Source organism: Trematomus bernacchii, unplaced genomic scaffold (assembly GCF_902827165.1).
Source record: "Trematomus bernacchii unplaced genomic scaffold, fTreBer1.1, whole genome shotgun sequence".
NCBI classification, from domain to species: Eukaryota; Metazoa; Chordata; class Actinopteri; order Perciformes; family Nototheniidae; genus Trematomus; species Trematomus bernacchii.
Genome location: NW_022988082.1, coordinates 3,538,351 through 3,557,279, shown reverse-complemented (window position 1 = coordinate 3,557,279; position 18,929 = coordinate 3,538,351). Strand labels below are relative to the sequence as shown.

Here is an 18,929-nt window from a genome sequence, read left to right as displayed (position 1 = left end):
AAATCACCTCAGAGGTGGAGTTTTCTTTTTGCTAAATCTCTCTAAAAAGGTCAAATGTCACTTGTTTTGCATCAATCTTGATACAGGGTACTTATTATATGTTGTACTTTGGATTCCTAAAGCTTTTAGTCTACCTTACCATCATCCAAGGGTAGTTTTCACTATAAGTAAAAAAGAATGTTTGGACGGACACTATAATTTAAAGTTTTTTACTATGTAAAATCTGAATCTTCTTTAAAATAAAAAACATCTATATTGATTCTGACTTTTCTACATCCAACTCACAGGTTTATCATTACTTTGAGAGAAAAGATTATTAATTTAACCCTTTTAGAAGGGAAGATATGGTCATTTGTTCTGGGAATGTCATTTTCGAGCCTGAGACCTGAAAAACAGGCTCAGGGCTTAACAGGTTAATATCTACAGTTTCATTCTCCTCACGGACAATCTTGTGGTTTAGTTTCTCTACTCTGGAACTTGTAGTGGCTCAAATAATCCACTTAATTGACGTTAATAACCCTTGATGCTGTGTGTGTGTGTGTGTGTGTGTGTGTGTGTGTGTGTGTGTGTGTGTGTGTGTGTGTGTGTGTGTGTGTGTGTGTGTGTGTGTGTGTGTGTGTGTGTGTGCAGGTATAGAGTCGGAGTGGAGGAAGACTCAGTGCATGCGTGTGTGTGTGTGTGTGTGTCAGCGACGTGCAGTCAGGGGAGGCATACTCCAATGTAACGGAAAAAAAACTAAATAATAATAATAATAAAATGTCTCCACTGATCTGTGTTGTAAATGTGATTTCTGTATGATTCCAATCGCTTTTTATAGTCAAAATCGGCAAATTTGCCGAGCTCCGCTACAACTACATGGGAGCGATGAGAAGTGAGGCAGGGACGTGCTCTGCCTCTCGTAAGCCCACAGTAACTTGCTGGAGAGCGGGCACTAATTTAGCGCGGGCACTTATTTTGTGAGCGCACTCAAGCCAGTTACTGTGGGGTGAGGTGAGGCACAGATGAGATCTGCCTCACCTCAGAATGCGTCACCCCACAGAAACTGGCTGGAAAGCGGGCCCTAAGCGCATGCCTGTTACCATCTCACTGTAGGTCACCAATGTAATGTTTGTAGATCCCTTTATTACATTTATCCTCGCCATCCATAGTCTCTAAATAACTTATTTCACGTATATATGATATTTAGGCTCGCTGGTCTCATCATACAACGGCAATGAAAAAAGCACCAGGGGAGGCAGCCATAACCTCTGCCGCACTGAAGGGGGCGCACGTGAGCCCACAGGTTCTTGTTGCTACTGTAGTTCTACGCAGAGACGGTAGAGCAAACAACAAACTAGACTTTTGAAACTAGAGGAAGATAAGGAGGACTTTTACAAAAAAGCAATAGAGATTGTTGTCCAGAAGGATAGCATGGACTTCATCTTCAAGTCAAGGTAAGACCACATTTGTAATGAAAATGGGATCTTACTAAGAAAGAACAATCCAATATTTAGATTTTGGGTATCCTTTTGTTGAACGGTCTGTTTAAAATGAATCAAAGCATCAGACTAAAAAAGCTTTTGAAAATAACAGAATATTTCGATTAAGGTCAAAATATAATATTTGTAAATCTGACTCTGAAAGAGTCAGTGCCTCACCAGCCATGAACCTCACCGCACGTCCCTGGTGTACAGGTGGTACTGCACGGGACAGCCCTTTCCAACCTGACTCCTCTCGGCCGATTGGTAAAACAAACTGGTAACCTGCATGACGGACACAACTAAAGGTTGGCGATTAACTGATTCAGTTTGTGGCACGTTGCTCAATCATTATGGTCCCCTAACATCTATCATTCGCGCTCCAACACATTGTTCGTGATAGGCTAAAAGGCGGGACATCTCTAAGCAGTTGACCAATCACAGCAGAGCCGGCCAGCTAACCAATGAGAGCAGACTGGGCTCTGCTTTTTGAACATTAAAGCATGGAGACATGTCACAGTAGAGGCAAAAAATACTAATATCAACCTTAATATGAGCGTAATAATAAGGCCCCTTTAATGTCTTGTAATACTCTCACTGACACGCTCCCAGGCTCCCCTCTCTCTTCTCTTTCTCCAAACAAACAAAACTCCCCTTCCAAACAGTTCCCTCTCCCTCCTGAGGGCTTTGTGGGAGGTGATAAGTTAACCAGGGAAGAGAGGGACACACTGCATCAGAGAATATAAATCATACATTCCCTGACATTTAAGGCAATGTCACAAAGACATCTAAGAAGTGGCCCAGTGAATCTATGAGGGATATTGAGGCATGCTAAGGAGGGTTTAGCTCAACGCTGGAGATTGTTGTTGACTCTCCACTCAATGAGTGTTACTGCTTCATGGGCTCCATCATTACCCAGGACCTCAAGTGAGCAGAACATCAGCCCCCCCATCCAAAAAGCACACCAGAAATACTTCTTTCCGTGAAGGTTAAGTCTCTCCATGACCCCGCTGCAGGCCGGAAAGATTGTGGCTAACTAACTAAAATAACTGGTTTTCAGTATTTGCTCAAATGTTTTAAATTCTTGGAAATAAAGCAATTTCAGAATCAAAATGTATTTATTAATTGACTAGCTATTGGTTGAGGGACTGCACAAAATAGTCCAAATGTGTATGATATGTGATTTTCAATACATTCAGTCAGGAAACCAGCTCTGGAATATTCAGGGTTAACAAACAAAACGGTGTCTATTTTGAATCTCCCTCTCTCTGTCTCTGATGAAGGTGTCCAGCAGCCAATAGGACTTGTCCTCCTGGTCAGTCTTGGAGCAGCAGGCATTGTCGGTGTTTAGGCGGGACCTCCAGTATGCACCACTACCCCCCCCCTCCACCGCTGCCGCCTCCAAGGCCCTCCCAACAGCATCTTGGTGAGTGTTTGAACACAAGCTGATTTATTAAGCTTTTTTTACAGAACTTTGTAGAGTAAATTAAATGTTCTTAATTTTCCTGCATTAGCAAAAAATACAGTAACAGCTGCTGAAAGTCCAACAGTAGGACTAATGGAAGGGAAATGACCCTCCTCTGCCAACAATATCCAGGCTGTAGTAATAAGCAGAGCTGTTGGAAGCTGTGTGTGTGGTCATGTAAATGCCTCTTTATTTTTGTGAACCCTAAATAGATGTAGTTAATGATGCAGACAGGAAAATAGCATTAACTGTGGAAACACTATGATGAAATATGCATTCCTTAAATCCAGCTCTCATGTGGGATTTTTTTACCCAGCATTTTCTTTTGAAATTACATATTTTACATGTGGTAAAGTGTATTTTCATCATCAACTGAAATTGAGTTTGAGTTACACATGGTGAGAAAGGGAAAGGTCACTGGTCATTTCTGTCTTTCCTCAAAATGGGAGGGTTTTGGCCAGACATTTTACACAATTCAGTTGTTGCAAGGAAAATTGTTGCTCTCCAACAGCTGCCTTTGGTCTTTATGCAAGTAAATGATCTAAAGGAAAAAGTGTCTGTTGCAACCAATTTAACTTGGAACAAGCGCACTACGTACGAGCGAACCGCACAGAAATATTCTGAATCCAGTAAGTCCATTTTAACCCTAGGCATTTGAACATTACATTACATTACATTGCATTTAGCTGACGCTTTTATCCAAAGCGACTTACAATAAGTGCATTCGACCAAGAAGATACAAACTTGAAGAAAACAGAATCATATAAGTACATCAGGTTTCATAGAGCCAAAACATTTCAAGTGCTACTCAACAGGCTTTAGATAAGCCAGTCCTTTATTAGTATATAAGTGCTTTGTTAGTAATTCTATCGCTCGAAGTGGAGTCGAAAGAGATGAGTTTTTAGTCTGCGCCGGAAGATGTGTAAGCTTTCTGCTGTCCTGATGTCAATGGGGAGCTCATTCCACCATTTTGGAGCCAGGATAGCAAACCAACGTGTTGTTGCTGATGGGAACTTGGGTCCCCCTCGCAGTGCGGGTGCAGCGAGCCGTTTGGCTGATGCAGAGCGGAGTGCACGTGCTGGGGTGTATGGTTTAACCATGTCCTGGATGTAGGAAGGGCCAGATCCATTCACTGCATGGTACGCAAGTACCAGTGTCTTGAAGTGGATTCTAGCAGTTACTGGAAGCCAGTGAAGGGAGCAGAGGAGCAGTGTGGTGTGGGAACATTTAGGAAGGTTGAAGACCAGACGAGCCGCTGCATTCTGGATGAGCTGCAGAGGTCAGATGGCACATGCAGGTAGACCAGCCAGGAGGGAGTTGCAGTAGTCTAGGCGTGAGATGACGAGAGCCTGGACCAGAAGCTGCGTCGCTTTCTGGGTCAGGAGTGGACGTATCCTCCTGATGTTGTAAAGAGTGTATCTGCAGCAGCGGGTTGTGGCAGCGATGTTTGCAGTGAAGGACAGGTTGTTATCTAGGGTCACACCCAGATTCCTTGCAGTCTGAGTCGGGGAAACAACAGAGGGGCCGATGTTGATTGTTAGGTCAAGAGTGGGACACTCTTTTCCCGGAAAAAAAAAGCAGTTCAGTCTTGTCAAGGTTGAGCTTGAGGTGGTGAGCAGACATCCACTGAGAGATGTCTGCTAGACAAGCAGAGATGCGTGCGACGACCTGGGTCTCTGAACGGGGAAAAGACAGAATTAATTGGGTGGTCAGCGTAGCATATACAATTGCTGATCACCACTCTCCTTGATTTTAGAATGGTTTAGTCAACTTTGTCACACCTATGGTGTTCCTTGTCCAAATATCCAATACATTGTCAGTTTCTATTCTTTGTGTATTCATTTAAGTTATTCATGTAAACCAGTGTTCTGAGACATTGTTTACAGCTTAAAAGGATGTTAAATAAAATGTGGTGATTATTAATGGATCTTGTAAGAGCAAATATTTGACCGGAAACACCAAGGGGGAGAAACGGACATGACAGAGTAAGTTCAGTATTTTCCAAAACATAGGATCAGTGTAGCTGCAGTGAGCTCACTCTTACCAAACACTGAGAGGAACACACTGTTAGGAGAGCCATCTTTTCTGTTAGTCTTTGTGACAGGAGAATGTTCATGTGTTCACCGACCAGGATTTATGGTCGCAATGTGTTTGTTGAGTCGGTGTGTGTGTGTGTGTGTGTGTGTGTGTGTCTGTGTGTATGTGTGTGTGTGTGTGTGTGTGTGTGGTGTGTGTGTGTGTGTGTGTGTGTGTGTGTGTGTGTGTGTGTGTGTGTGTGTGTGTGTGTATGAGAGAGTGAGAGAGTGAGTTCCTGTGTGTGTGTGTGTGTGTGTGTGTGTGTGTGTGTGTGTGTGTGTGTGTGTGTGTGTGTGTGTGTGTGTATATATGTGTGTTTGAGAGGGCCAGTTCCTGAGTGTGTGTTTGGTTATGATAAAACTCTGGATTCTGTGTAAACAGATGGAGAACAGCAGAATATGGAGACTCCAGAGGAGCAGATTCCACAGCTCCTCACTCATACAAACACACACTTATTCTTGGAAAAACACACACTTACATGGTATGTATTACAGGGCCATTACAAAGTATCTGGGAGAGATATCAGCATGAAGGACACTTGCTGCATTGACAAATTAACAGCAAGCATGCTCTCTGGGGTTTTGCCCTCTTTATGCCCCTTTGGTCGATCATACTGCTGGGGTACCCTGATATTTGTATTTTGAGCAATTCATTTATATTATACTCTTTTTCATCAATATATTATAGGTCTCATATATATATAAAACATGTCTCTGAAGTGGTTGGCTCGAAATGCCCAAAAGATCATGCATTGCAGCATCCCATAAACCCCTCTGTTTCAGCCCTGTTTCAAAAGTACTGATTCTCTGTCTTTTACTTTAGATGAAAATAAGGAGCCACTCCCCACGCCCCTCTGAGAGATATTTGGTTAAAATAAACACAATAGGCGCTTTCACACCGGAGTACTTTTCCCAGGAATAGTTCCGATAGTTTTCTTTTTAGATTTTGCGTTCACACCAAAAAGATCTGGAACTAGAACTTAGTTCTCGGGAACCTTTTCACCCCTTTTCAGTCCCTGCTAGAGAGGTGGTACTTTCCTGGGGAGGAAACGGTTCCAATTTTTGATTGGCTGGGCGAATTGCAAACCACGCCCCGTAAAACTCAGAAAGGTTTTGTGAAGTCGCCATTTTATTTGCTCGCATTAGCATTATTAGCATTAGCCCAGCGCACGCAATAAAACGTCGGTGCGGTGGAGTGATGAGGAGGTGTCAGCGCTTCTGGCGATTTACCCGGGACTTCGGGACTTCCGGTGGCAGTATACGCCGTGAAGTTGTTTGCGGCCTGCCAGTAAACCCAAAGCAGAAGAAGAAGAAGTGACGTCAGCGGCTTCATTTGCGTAATCCTCCCTCAGGAACTTATTCCGGTGTGAACGCGATGTACTAGATAGTTCAGGATTTAAATAAAGACTTCCGGGGAACTAAGTTCCGGGAACTATTCCTGGGAAAAGTACTTGGTGTGAAAGCGCCTAATGGCGCTCTAGGAGGAGATTCAGGTGATAAGGTGGGGGGGGGGGGGGGGGGGGGGGGGTTACCTTGGTTGGTGATTGGCTAAAGGTAACACAAGCCAAGCAATCTTTATGACATCATAAAGTGGCCAAAATCTGATCAGCTCATTTTCAGACAGGTTTTTATATAAATGGATTAAGACAAAAAGAGAGCAAATCTTGTTTCCTGAAACGTTCAGAATCTCTTAACGCAGCGGGGACACATGTTTATGTATAAAAGACATGAAAAGGTGGGTTTTGCATAATAGGTGGCATGAATTTTGGAAGAAGTAATTAAGGGAAAAATAAATGATTAACTCAAGGTAGATTTATCAAAGTGTTCATACCCTTTACACGAGGCATGGGCAAACTAAGGGCGGCGGGCAATATACGGCCCGTTGGGCTTTTTAATCCGGCCCGCCGAATATTGGTACAAAATTGTCCAAATTATAGTAAAGACCGCATTCATTTAGCCTTTTTCCTGCAATACCCGGCATTTCAGTTGATCCCACTAGATGGCGCACTCTAGACACAATTGACCTTTGCTGGAGTCGGCAACCCGGCAAGATCTAAGAACCAAATACGTCACGCTTACATTGGAGGGGGTCGAGATTAACCTGAGCAATAATAGTTCATGGCAAGTACAGCGAAATACAAGTTGTAACAAGCAGTAGCGCTGAGCAAAGTGACTAGAACGCAACCACACACTTATTCAAAACACTTATATAAAGTCAGGCAACACTAACCAGCTTAGTGTGATTCTGTTTATTTTACCTTACTTTAATAACCATCCGTTCGCTGTTATTGACCATTGTGAAGAGGCAGACGTTTTCCTGTTGTTTTGTATTATTGCAGCTATCGGATGGAATCAATACATGGGCTACATGTGGCCATCACAAGTACAATCATAACGAAAACTACGCCGGTAAAATATGCGTGTAGAAAACGGCTTGTGCCACAATATGATAGCAACAAGTAGTCAAGATAGTCTGATTAGCTTCGGTTGCTATGCTAACATCACCTGTAGAATACCAGAGAAACTTTCATAACAGCGTTGTGATGCCAAACAGCGTCAATTCATACTGACACACATTCACTGATGGGGATGGGGGATATTTATCAGCTGCTTGTGTGACAGTCAGACAGTGAATACTTTACAGCGGCCGCTGCCACGAGTTAACAGTCGAATAAACTCCGGTAGACGAGCAGCGCTCGGTAAATGCCGCTGAAACACATTAATAAACAATGCACCACGGCACTCTGGAGAAAAGTATAACGTTGGAGAAGTCTTTCTTTAATTTAATCTGGCTTCGTATGATTAAAAACTACCAGACGCAGTCCTCTATTGATGTTGTTGTGAGCGGTGTTGCGGCGAAAATCAGCGACGTAATACGCCGTGTGGAAGGCACGTAAATGGTTACGTCATGACGCAAACGATGACGCAATGACGCAATAACTCACCTTTGAACATAATTCACCTTTGAACCTAATTCACCTTTGAACCTGCATCTGCAACAATGAGTGGACCAAAGAAAAGAAAAGTCGACATTGAGTGCAGAGTGTTTAATGAGGAGTGGACAGCTAAATATTTTTTCACCGATCTGCTACTGGCCCGGCCCGTCTTACACATTTTAAACTCATAGTGACCCCCGAGCAAAAAAGTTTGCCCACCCCTGCTTTACACACTAGAGGCTTTTTATCTTGTGATCAGTTTGCAGGTCAGTATCTTTTTCAGACTGTTGTGTTACACATAATCTCACACAGAGACTTCCGGTTTGATGAGGGAGTGAGCAGACGTGTGCGTGGAGGGCTCCTGACAAACTTTTCTATACCTTTCAAATACCATTCAAAGCCGATTTGGTAACCGATTCAAACCACGCTCATATTTAAGGGAACTATGAAGTAATGACTAAGGGGAAACAGAAACAGCCATCGACATCAACCACACAAACAACCAGAGCTGCGACCACAGCGGCTAAGATAGCAGCTAACATGGCAGCCGCTTGCCCGGTTACCAAGGGGGACCTGGAGGCTCTTCTCAGCAAACAAAGTGATAGTTTCAAATCCGACATGGCTAGACTGATACAAGAATCAACGGACTCCCTGGAGAGGTCGGTAAACTCACTAGGACAACAAGTGGCATCGTTCAACAGCCGTCTCGACAAAACCGAAGTAGTGGTGGGTGAAAACTTTGGGAAACTCACCGTGATGGAAGCCGCTGTTCAGTCCCTACAGTCCCAAACCATCACACTCCAGGAGCGGGTGGACGACCTCGAAAACCGGTCCAGGCGGTCCAACTTGAGGATAATAAACATACCCGAGGGGCGCGAGAGGGGTCAGGACCCGACAAAGTTTGTGTCTGACTTGATAATGGAGGTGACGGGTCCCGGTGCTCTCAGCAGTCCTCCGGAGATAGAACGTGCCCACCGTTCCCTCGGTCCCAGACCGGAAGACTCCAACAACACGGGGAAGCCTCGGGCCTTCATTGTAAAATTCCTCTGTTTCCAGGAAAAAGAGGCAGTCTTAAGATGGGCCAGACAACACAAGCTGGAGTACAACGGCACCGAGTTGAGAGTTTATCCTGATATATCCAAAAAGCGAGCTGCATTCAACCCCATCAAGAATTCTCTTTACCAGAAAGGAATAAAATTCCGCCTGTTGCACCCAGCTCGTCTTCATGTTTCATTCAGAAATGACGACTACTACTTTGACTGCCCGCAAAAAGCCCAGGACTTCTACAACCAACGCATTGTCTCGCCCGAGTAGTGGGAGGCTGTGGAGCACGGACTTTCTCTGGACTGAATGCACGGCAAATAAACACTCACAAACGGACATCTCAGGAAACGGTGAAGTTGAAATGTTTAACCTGAGTCTGTTTGTATTAAGATATCCTGATATGGATTCACCGTGAGGTATGGATGGATGTTGTTATCCAGCATGTGCACTAGCTTCCCTCTGTTGTTGTGTGATGTTTATGTTAAAGGAGCACGGTCCGGGGGAAACAAGCCTTGCTAGGAACCATTTCAGGCTTGTGCGGTTAACTTTGTAATGGCTACGAACCATTCATTTTTTGTTCCATTTCTGGTTTGTGCGGTTAACTTTAGATTGGCTACAAACAACACTAGACTGCTTACTCTACATGTCAGTCCAATTGTAGAGATAGGAGCCCTGTCTGCTCAGGAACATTAGTTAGATTATAGGTCAATGTCATACGGAAGTGACATCTTTTTTGGAGTCCTGCTGCTAGTTCTCGTTTTAGGAACAAGCTTAGGAAAGGGAATATGTGTTTGGCTCTCCTTTTTGAGAGCATTTTTTTGGGGGGAAATGTGGGTGTTAGGTCCTACTATATGTTTATTTTTGTTTTTTGTATTTTAGTTGTTCGTTTCTCCTGTTTTCCATTAAATAGGCCCCATGCGACCTCTTCATATACTTCTGGGTCAAATTTTGATGATGGTTAATGTAACAGGAAATGGTGGAGCATGTCTAAGACTTGTCTCTTGGAATGTTAAGGACATGAATGCCCCGGTTAAAAGAGGCAGAATATTTTCCCACTTAAAACACCTTAAAACTGAAATTGCCTTTTTACAAGAAACTCATCTGACCACCAAGGACCACCATAGGTTAAAGGCATCATGGGTTGGCCAAACCTTTCATTCCAATTTTAGTAGTAGAACAAGAGGCGCAGCTATTGTGATGCATACAAAAATACAGTTCAGCCCGACTAAGGTTATAGCGGATCCTCAAGGTCGCTAAATGCAATGTAATGTCGCTTTGTGATAGTCTCTGGTTCCCTCAATAATGTCAATGTTGTTCTCGCCAATCTATATGCACCCAACTGGGATGATGAAGCATTCATGGGAAAGGTGATATCATTATTACCCAACCTAAACTCCCACCATTTGATTTTGGGCGGTGATCTCAACTGTACAATGGACCCGCTTTTAGACAAATCTAGCCCAAAACGGGACTCCACCTCTAAAATGGCTAAAGCCATCTGATCATTTATGAGTCAAAGAGGATGTGTGGACCCATGGCGTTTTCTCTACCCCAAAGCGAAACAGTTCTCTTTCTACTCCTTGGTTCACAAAACATTCTCGAGAATCGACTATTTTTTTATCGATAACTATTTTCTTCCTGCTGTCAAAAGCATAGAATACTCACCCATAGTGATATCCGACCACGCCCCATTACTACTTGACCTCTCATTCACACTGTTACAAAAGACACGTCCCCCCTGGAGACTGAACTGCACACCATTAAACGATGATCGATTCTGTGAAACAATCTCTAAAGCTATTGATGATTTCCTTATAACCAATATGTCTGATGGGATATCACCATCTCTTTTGTGGGAGACGTTAAAAGCTGTGATCCGAGGAGAGACTATCTCTTACTCTGCAAGGCAAAACAAAATGAAAAAGCAAAAACAGTTAGAACTTTTGGGCTGTATAGCAAAACTAGATAGCAAACTTCCAACATGTCCAACCCCTGAACTAGATAAAGAAAGGCAAAATCTTCAGATGGACTACAACTTACTTTCAACGCAAGAGACTGAGAAATTGCTTTTAAGATCGCGTGGATTTCAGTATGAACATGGGGAGAAGGCGGGTCGTCTCCTAGCGCACCAAATTAAGAGCCAGTTGGCATCCCAACAAATTAAACAAATACGGACCCCTACTCGTGAACTCACAACAATCCCATCGGTGATCAATGACACCTTTAAAACCTTTTACTCTGGACTATATGCCTCACAAGCCCCGGTCGATAATGCGGACAGAACAAAATTCTTGGATGATCTGGAATTTCCGTCCATAACACCTGATCAGGAGGGTGAGTTGGATCAACCTCTAAAGCCCAGTGAAATAGCTGACTCGATCAGGCTGATTCAGAGTGCTAAGGCCCCGGGCCCAGACGGCTACCCAATTGAGTTTTATAAAAAATGTACCGATAAATTGACCCCCCTTCTTTTGAGAATGTTCGAGGACTCTCTGGACCGGGGAACGTTGCCACAAACTCTGACAGAGGCGGTAGTAATCGTATTATTAAAACCAGGCAAGGAAAATTCTGAATGTAGCTCCTATCGCCCCATCTCCCTTCTGAACGCGGACTATAAGATCCTAGCTAAAATACTAGCGATACGCCTTGAATCAGTCACGCCAAACATCATATCATTAGACCAAACTGGGTTTATGAAAGGCCGATACTCCTTCTCCAACATCCGTCGCCTTCTCAACATCCTCCTCTCTCCTGCATCCGATGAGACACCAGTGGTGGTCTCATTGGATGCAGAGAAAGCGTTTGACAGGGTGGAGTGGGGCTTTCTATTTGAGGTCCTTAAAAGGTTCAGCCTCGGATCCAAATTTGTGTTGTGGATAGCACTGTTATACTCCTCACCCAAGGCTTCAGTGAGTACTAACAGGATAAACTCTCAATATTTTACACTAGGTAGAGGTACTCGCCAGGGTTGCCTGTTACTATTCGCCATGGCAATCGAACCACTATCAATTGCGCTTAAATCTGCTAGCTTTACTCAAGGAATTATCAGATATGGTTCAGAACACATACTCTCGTTATACGCTGACGATTTACTATTGTTCATTTCTAACCCTATATCTACCATTCCTCACATAATAGATCTGTTAACCCGATTCGGAACCTTCTCAGGGTACAAGCTAAACTTTTCCAAGAGTGAGTGCTTCCCTGTAAATGACTTGGCCCTTCAGATCCCTGATAGACTCATCACCTTCAAGATGTCTAGGAGTAATTTTTAAGTACTTAGGCGTGAATATAAGTGGAAAACTCTCAGACCTTTACAAAGACAACGTCCCACCATTAATTGACAAGCTCAAACTTGATTTGGAAAGGTGGAATCATTTAAATGTAACTATCGCAGGGAGGGTAAACTGTATCAAAATGAATGTTCTCCCTCGCTTCCTGTACCTCTTTCAATGTCTGCCAGTCTTCCTACCCAAATCAATTTTTCGTAAAATAGACACACTAATCTCCTCTTTTTTATGGCAAGGAAAGACTCCTAGAATTAGGAAAGAGCTGCTACAAAGGCACAGATCTACAGGAGGATTGGCGCTTCCAAATATAAGACACTACTATTGGGCAGCCAATATCCACAAAATAAATGTATTGACTAAGGAACATTGAGTTGGTGTGAGCTTGAAGCCAAATCCTGTCCTAATACCTCACTTTTGGCTTTGCTTACATCTACATTACCCAGCCGGCCGACTCAATATTCGAATAACCCGATAGTTGTTTCCACCCTAAGAATATGGTCCCAATTTAGAAAGGCTCATGGACTTTATGGATCCTCTATACATAGTCCCATTCGCAACAACCATCTCTTTCTCCCCCCTTACACTGATGGGGCCTTCTCTATGTGGCAGAGATTAGGCCTTATCAGAGTAAGGGACCTTTACATTAACAATGTTTTCGGTAGCTTTAGCCAACTCTCTGACACATTTTGTCTCCCAGACTCTCATCTATTTTGCTACTTCCAGGTCCGTAACTGGGTTAAACTAAATAACCCTTCATTTCCCAATATCCCTCCGGATTCAATAATTGACTCAATTCTGGACACTCTAACAACCGAAAAAGGTTTGATTTCAAGAATTTACAATTCCGTCTCCCGTCTCACAGAAACATCTCTTGGTAAAATCAAACAAGATTGGGAAGAGGAACTAGTCCAAGCAATAGATGATGAGGTCTGGAAAGGTGCATTAACGAGAGTGAACAATAGTACGTCCTGTGCCAGGCTCAATCTTATACAACTTAAAGTTGTCCACCGTATCTATTACACCAATTCTAAACTCTCCAAAATATATCCAAATGTCACGGATACCTGTAACAGATGCCACACGTCACCAGCAAACATGACTCATATGTTTTGGTCCTCGCCTACAAGGATACTGGACAAGCATTTTCAAACACCTCGCTGAGGCCTTGGACGTGGTATTGACACCATGTGCAGAAACTGCCATTTTCGGAGTACTACCTGGCCACAGAGTGATGAGGAGGAAAATTAAAGACAGTATAGCCTTTGCAACTATCTTAGCACGTGGAAGAATACTCCTAGAATGGAAATCTTCGATAGCACCTAAAGCATCTCTATGGCTTAAAGATCCTATGATGTACCTGAACTTAGAGAAGATCAAATATAACCTGAGGGGCTCCTCAAAACTATTTGATTCTGTCTGGGGCTCTATGATAGCCTACATAGCTGAACTTAAGACACTACATTAAGAAGAAAGGGGGGAACTACGAATGTATGTGTTTGTTTTTGTCTCCTTTTTTATTTGTATTTTTTTTGTTTTTTGTTGTTGGTTTGTTTTGTTTATTTAGTTTTTTGCTTTGTCTTTGTCTTTATACAGTATACATGTATGTGTGCACGTGTATGTATGTGTACGTGTATGTGTATTGGTGTGTAGGTATGTACATATATATATATGTGTATGTGCATATGTGGGTATACATATGTGAGTATATGGGTACATGTATTATGGCTATTATTCTTTATTTCCGTATCTATTAATTAATCTTATTTTAATATTATCTTTTACATTACTGTATTTTTTACCTATATATGTATCTATTTACGTAGTTATTTACTTTACTAGCTACTGTAGGACTGGGAGGGGAGGGGGGGAAAGGGGAAGAAAAAAAAAAAATTGACTGTATAAATGTAAACTCACTGTGCCTGATTCAATAAAAACTAATTACAAAAAAAAAATAATCTCACACAGAACGCAACTTTGTACAGTATTCTTTTTCGAAACACAACATTATTTTTCGAAACAAAGTATTTTTTTGGAGCTTTCCCACTGCAAATATAGGCGTCAACCAATCAGGGTTACTTAGAGGCTCCATAATCCAAAACTTTAAAAACGTTATCACTTTTTTCAACCTTGACAAAGGGAGCGAATACCAGATGCATTCCTTCCTGCTTGCCCCATTATAAATAAAAGCCCTATAAAAATACACTGAGTAACTGCAGGACTCAAATTCACTCAATAGCCTAGAATATTTTAGGCTTTACAACAGTTTACCTCAGGAATGCTCTGGATCAATATAATCCTGTGAGCATCTATTGGTACATTTGAATGAACTGAAGCATACACAACGGCTAGTAATGTAAATGTTGCAAATGCGCATATTTATGCAAATATTTTACAGGAGTATCTTGTGTGTAGAGGCTTTACATTGTGTAGTGAAGAAGTCCCCAGCAGAACATAGAGTTCCACTGAAGCTCATTGCATTGATTTAGTTGTAAACGTCTGTTAGCACATGCTGCTACGCTGGAGTAGACACAGCTTGCATTTTGACAGCTATAAACTGTGTCTTTGTTATCAGTGTTTGTTCATCTGTAGACACACAGAGCAAGTGTGTGTGTGTGTGTGTGTGTGTGTGTGTGTGTGTGTGTGTGTGTGTGTGTGTGTGTGTGTGTGTGTGTGTGTGTGTGTGCGTGTGTGCGTGTGTGTGTGTGTGTGTGTGTGTGTGTGTGTGTGTGTGTGTGTGTGTGTTGAACAGTCCGAACATCCCTTTGCCGGACCATCTGTTACTCTCTCTGTCAGCTGGAAGACGATTTCCAGTATTAAAAGAGAACATCTGTATTATCCCAGAGGAAGGAGAGAACAGTGTTTGTTCCTTTCAGGAACATCTCAAATTAGAGTTTCATGAAACTGCTGTCACACACAGTTTTTATATGTAGTTATGTTTTAAATAGAGAACATTTACAACAGTGTTTGGATAGCGTACATTTTGTTTTCTTTAAAGTTACTGTAACCAACTAAACTACCAATATGTTTGGTTGCTATGGTGCTAAGTTGTCTTGAATGTGGGTTTGGGTATTTGGTTAAATATAAAAAAACAAGATGCTAAGTTTGGCTCTATATTCCTTAAAATAAAACAATATCTAAGACAGTACCATAGTACATATCAGACACATAACACTTTCTGTACTCACATGTTACACATTTAACAATGATACTAAAGCAGCTAATATACAGTTGTTTATGTGGCACTACGATGTGGAACCCTACTGTACGTTTAAATGGAAGGCAACATTAAATAGTACTGTGTGAATATTCTGCTTTAGGTGCATCCACATTTGTTTCTTTATGTGCAATTACTATTGTAAAGTGTTTCATCCAGAACAGTACACATAAAATAGTCATTTTTTAAAGCCATAATCAAAACATAGAACTGACAATTACTATAATTGCATTTTCAAATGTAACCTGTTTATTATATTTACTTCTGTTGTTGTAATCTGATTGATTTAACCTGATTATCTGTCACAACCCACCCCTGATAACACTGTAAATCAATCCATCCAGGCATGTAAGATTAACCCCATCTGTGTGTCTCCCTCTGCAGACATACTCTCAGCAGATGTGTGTGGTAAGGATAAGGAGCTGGACGTGGAGACCTGTCAGTGTGTGTGTCGGCGCGGGGATAAGACTCCAGACTGCAGCCCTAACCGGCACTTTGACAGGAACATCTGCCGGTGTGTGTGCAGCGTGCCGCCCTCTCCCTCCTGCCCGCAGAACCACGTCTTCAACAAGGACACCTGTCAGTGCACCTGCAGCAGGACGTGTCCCCGGCACCAGCCGCTCAACAGAACCAAGTGTTCCTGCGAGTGCAATGAGTCGCCCAACAAGTGTTTCCTTAGAGGAAGGAGGTTTCATCAAAACACATGCAGGTAACGGAGGGTTCAGCTTCATCTGCTGCCACTTCTCACAGGGAGATAAATGGCCCTAAGCCTAAACCTGCTCTCAGGTTGGGTTCGAGATAAGAGATCAACTCGAGGAAAGCACCGCCTGCTAACCAATCAGAGCTCAGTGCACAGAGTTCAAAGCTTGACCTCATAATATAGGCTAACCCCTCGATTCCACCGGGTCCGTCTGCGTCGTGTCACGGCTGCGCCGCGGTTTTGGTCCGGCCTCCTCCGGCGTCATACCCTACCGGGCGCGTTTCAGAAGCATTTCAGAAGCTTCTTGAGCCGTTTGTGGCTGTGGACCACACCGGAGCTGTGTACTTACATTGCCATTGTATGCAGAAGTGCCATTTTACAGGTTAGATACTTGTATGTATGCAGTGAGAGACAGTGGCGAGCCGTGACTTTTATACCTAGGCCCTCTGACCCCCCCCTCAACAAAAAAAAAAAGAAAAGTTATTACGTCATAGCGTATACTTCAGCGGAATATCAAAACAACGGCCCGGGGTGCAAAACGCATCAATGACAGTGACCCTCTACGACACAGAACAACACCATTTATATAAACACCTATCATGACAGGGCACCCACAGCCAAGTAACAATTACAAATGAATTAAATCGGCACGGCGGCCCACATTGAAAATTACTTAGGCCTACCTTTGATGATCAAATCACTTAAAGGTCGCATGTCATGGCCATTTCTACTGATCATAATTCCATTGTTGAGGTCTACTAGAATAGATTTATATTGTGCAATGTTCCAAACTCACATTGGTTTCTCATACAGCATCTCTGTATAGTATGTGTATTCACTCTCTGTCCTAAACGCCTTGTTGGAGCTCCTGCACCCCCCTCCCTGTGAGCCCAGTGTGCTCTGATTGGTCAGCTCGCCCACTCTGTTCTGATGAGTCTACCACCGTTACAGCGGAACATCAGTAATTATGTGTTACAATGGCGTTAGCAACCAGAAAATGACACCAGTAATGACAAACAGATGAGAATGCTGCGTGGGGTCTGGGTACCGTGTTGGTGGGACGTTGCGCGGCTCGCTGCTGCGAGGAACGGACAGTGTGACCCCTAGATTCCACCGGGTCCGTCTGCGCCGCGCTACAGCCGCGTTAGGGCCGCGTTACGGCTGCGCCGCAGCGTTCACAGCATTTGCGGCCACTCTAGTCAATGGGTGCTATTCCACCAGACGCGCTGCGTTACGGCTAGAAGCGTCCCAGAAGCGTCTCGGCGCTGGGCTCCGCAAAAAATAGGATGCAAGTCTATTTTCGACGCGACACGAGGCGTTGCAGAGGCGCCGGGCAGGAAGTGGACCGGTCAGAGTATCCAGTCAATCCCCAAAATAAACTAATTTTGCAGACCCTATCCCTGCCAAAAAAAGAAATGCCAGCGTTCTCCTCCGGTTTACAGGCACTGTGTAAATTATATATATAGAATAATTATGATGATGAATGAATTTTTTTTACCACTAAAATACAGCAACACATTCTGACGATTCATGTCGTTTATAACTGGAATATTACAATTATCATTCACTTTGTCTGCACAAAGTAGCCTGTCCAGGAAATATGCCCAAATCAACAACAACTGCCAGCAGGCACGCACCTACAGTGTAGGCGCGCCACAGTTGTGTGTGAGGAGCTCCACGGATTGGTCCATCTGGGTATGGTCACGTCACTGTACCCAGGAAGAAAAAGAGAAATCTCCAACGAGGCATTCTGGGGCAGCACAGACAGGTATTTTCTGTGTTAGAGTTTTACTCGCTACAGGGTGTACTTTGAGGGTTTGTGACTCTGCAGACCGTTTACATGCATAGAAACCAGCGACGTGCAGTCAGGGGAGGCAGAGCCTCCCCTGACTGCACGTCGTAACTTGCAACGTCCAGTAACTTGCTGGAGAGCGGGCACTAATTTAGCGCGGGCACTTATTTTGTGAGCGCACTCAAGCCAGTTACTGTCGGGTGAGGTGAGGCACAGATGAGCTCTGCCTCACCTCAGAATGCGTCACCCCACAGAAACTGTCTGGAAAGCGGGCCCTAAGCGCATGCCTGTTACCATCTCACTGTAGGTCACCAATGTAATGTTTGTAGATCCCTTTATTACATTTATCCTCGCCATCCATAGTCTCTAAATAACTTATTTCACGTATATATGATATTTAGGCTCGCTGGTCTCATCGTACAACGGCAATGAAAAAGCACCAGGGGAGGCAGCCATAACCTCTGCCGCACTGAAGGGGGCGCACGTGAGCCCACAGGTTCTTGTTGCTACTGTAATTCTACGCAGAGACGGTAGACGTAACAACAAACTAGACTTTTGAAACTACAGGAAGATAAGGAGGACTTTTACAAAAAAGTAATAGAGATTGTTGTCCAGAAGGATAGCATGGACTTCATCTTCAAGTCAAGGTAAGACCACATTTGTAATGAAAATGGGATCTTACTAAGAAAGAACAATCCAATATTTAGATTTTGGGTATCCTTTTGTTGAACGGTCTGTTTAAAATGAATCGAAGCATCAGACTAAAAAAGCTTTTGAAAATAACAGAATATTTCGATTAAGGTCAAAATATAATATTTGTAAATCTGACTCAGTGAGTCAGTGTCTCACCAGCCATGAACCTCACCGCACGTCACTGATAGAAACCTTCATAACACACAAGGGGACAGGTAATAACCGGAAAAGCATGACATGGGACCTTTAAACACAAAGTCCAT

The 18,929-nt window shown here is 43.2% G+C and overlaps 1 protein-coding gene across 1 annotated transcript in view; it reads left to right on the top strand.

Annotated features, from left to right (window-relative positions):
* Positions 1 to 18,929, top strand: part of LOC117474903 (vascular endothelial growth factor C-like) — a gene marked incomplete at its 5' end in the record, with an annotated part of 44,785 nt that overhangs the window by 13,778 nt on the left and 12,078 nt on the right. Inside the window, 2 exon segments of the mRNA XM_034120928.1 lie at positions 2,741 to 2,883; positions 15,866 to 16,190. Coding sequence (XP_033976819.1) covers positions 2,741 to 2,883; positions 15,866 to 16,190 — 468 coding nt within the window.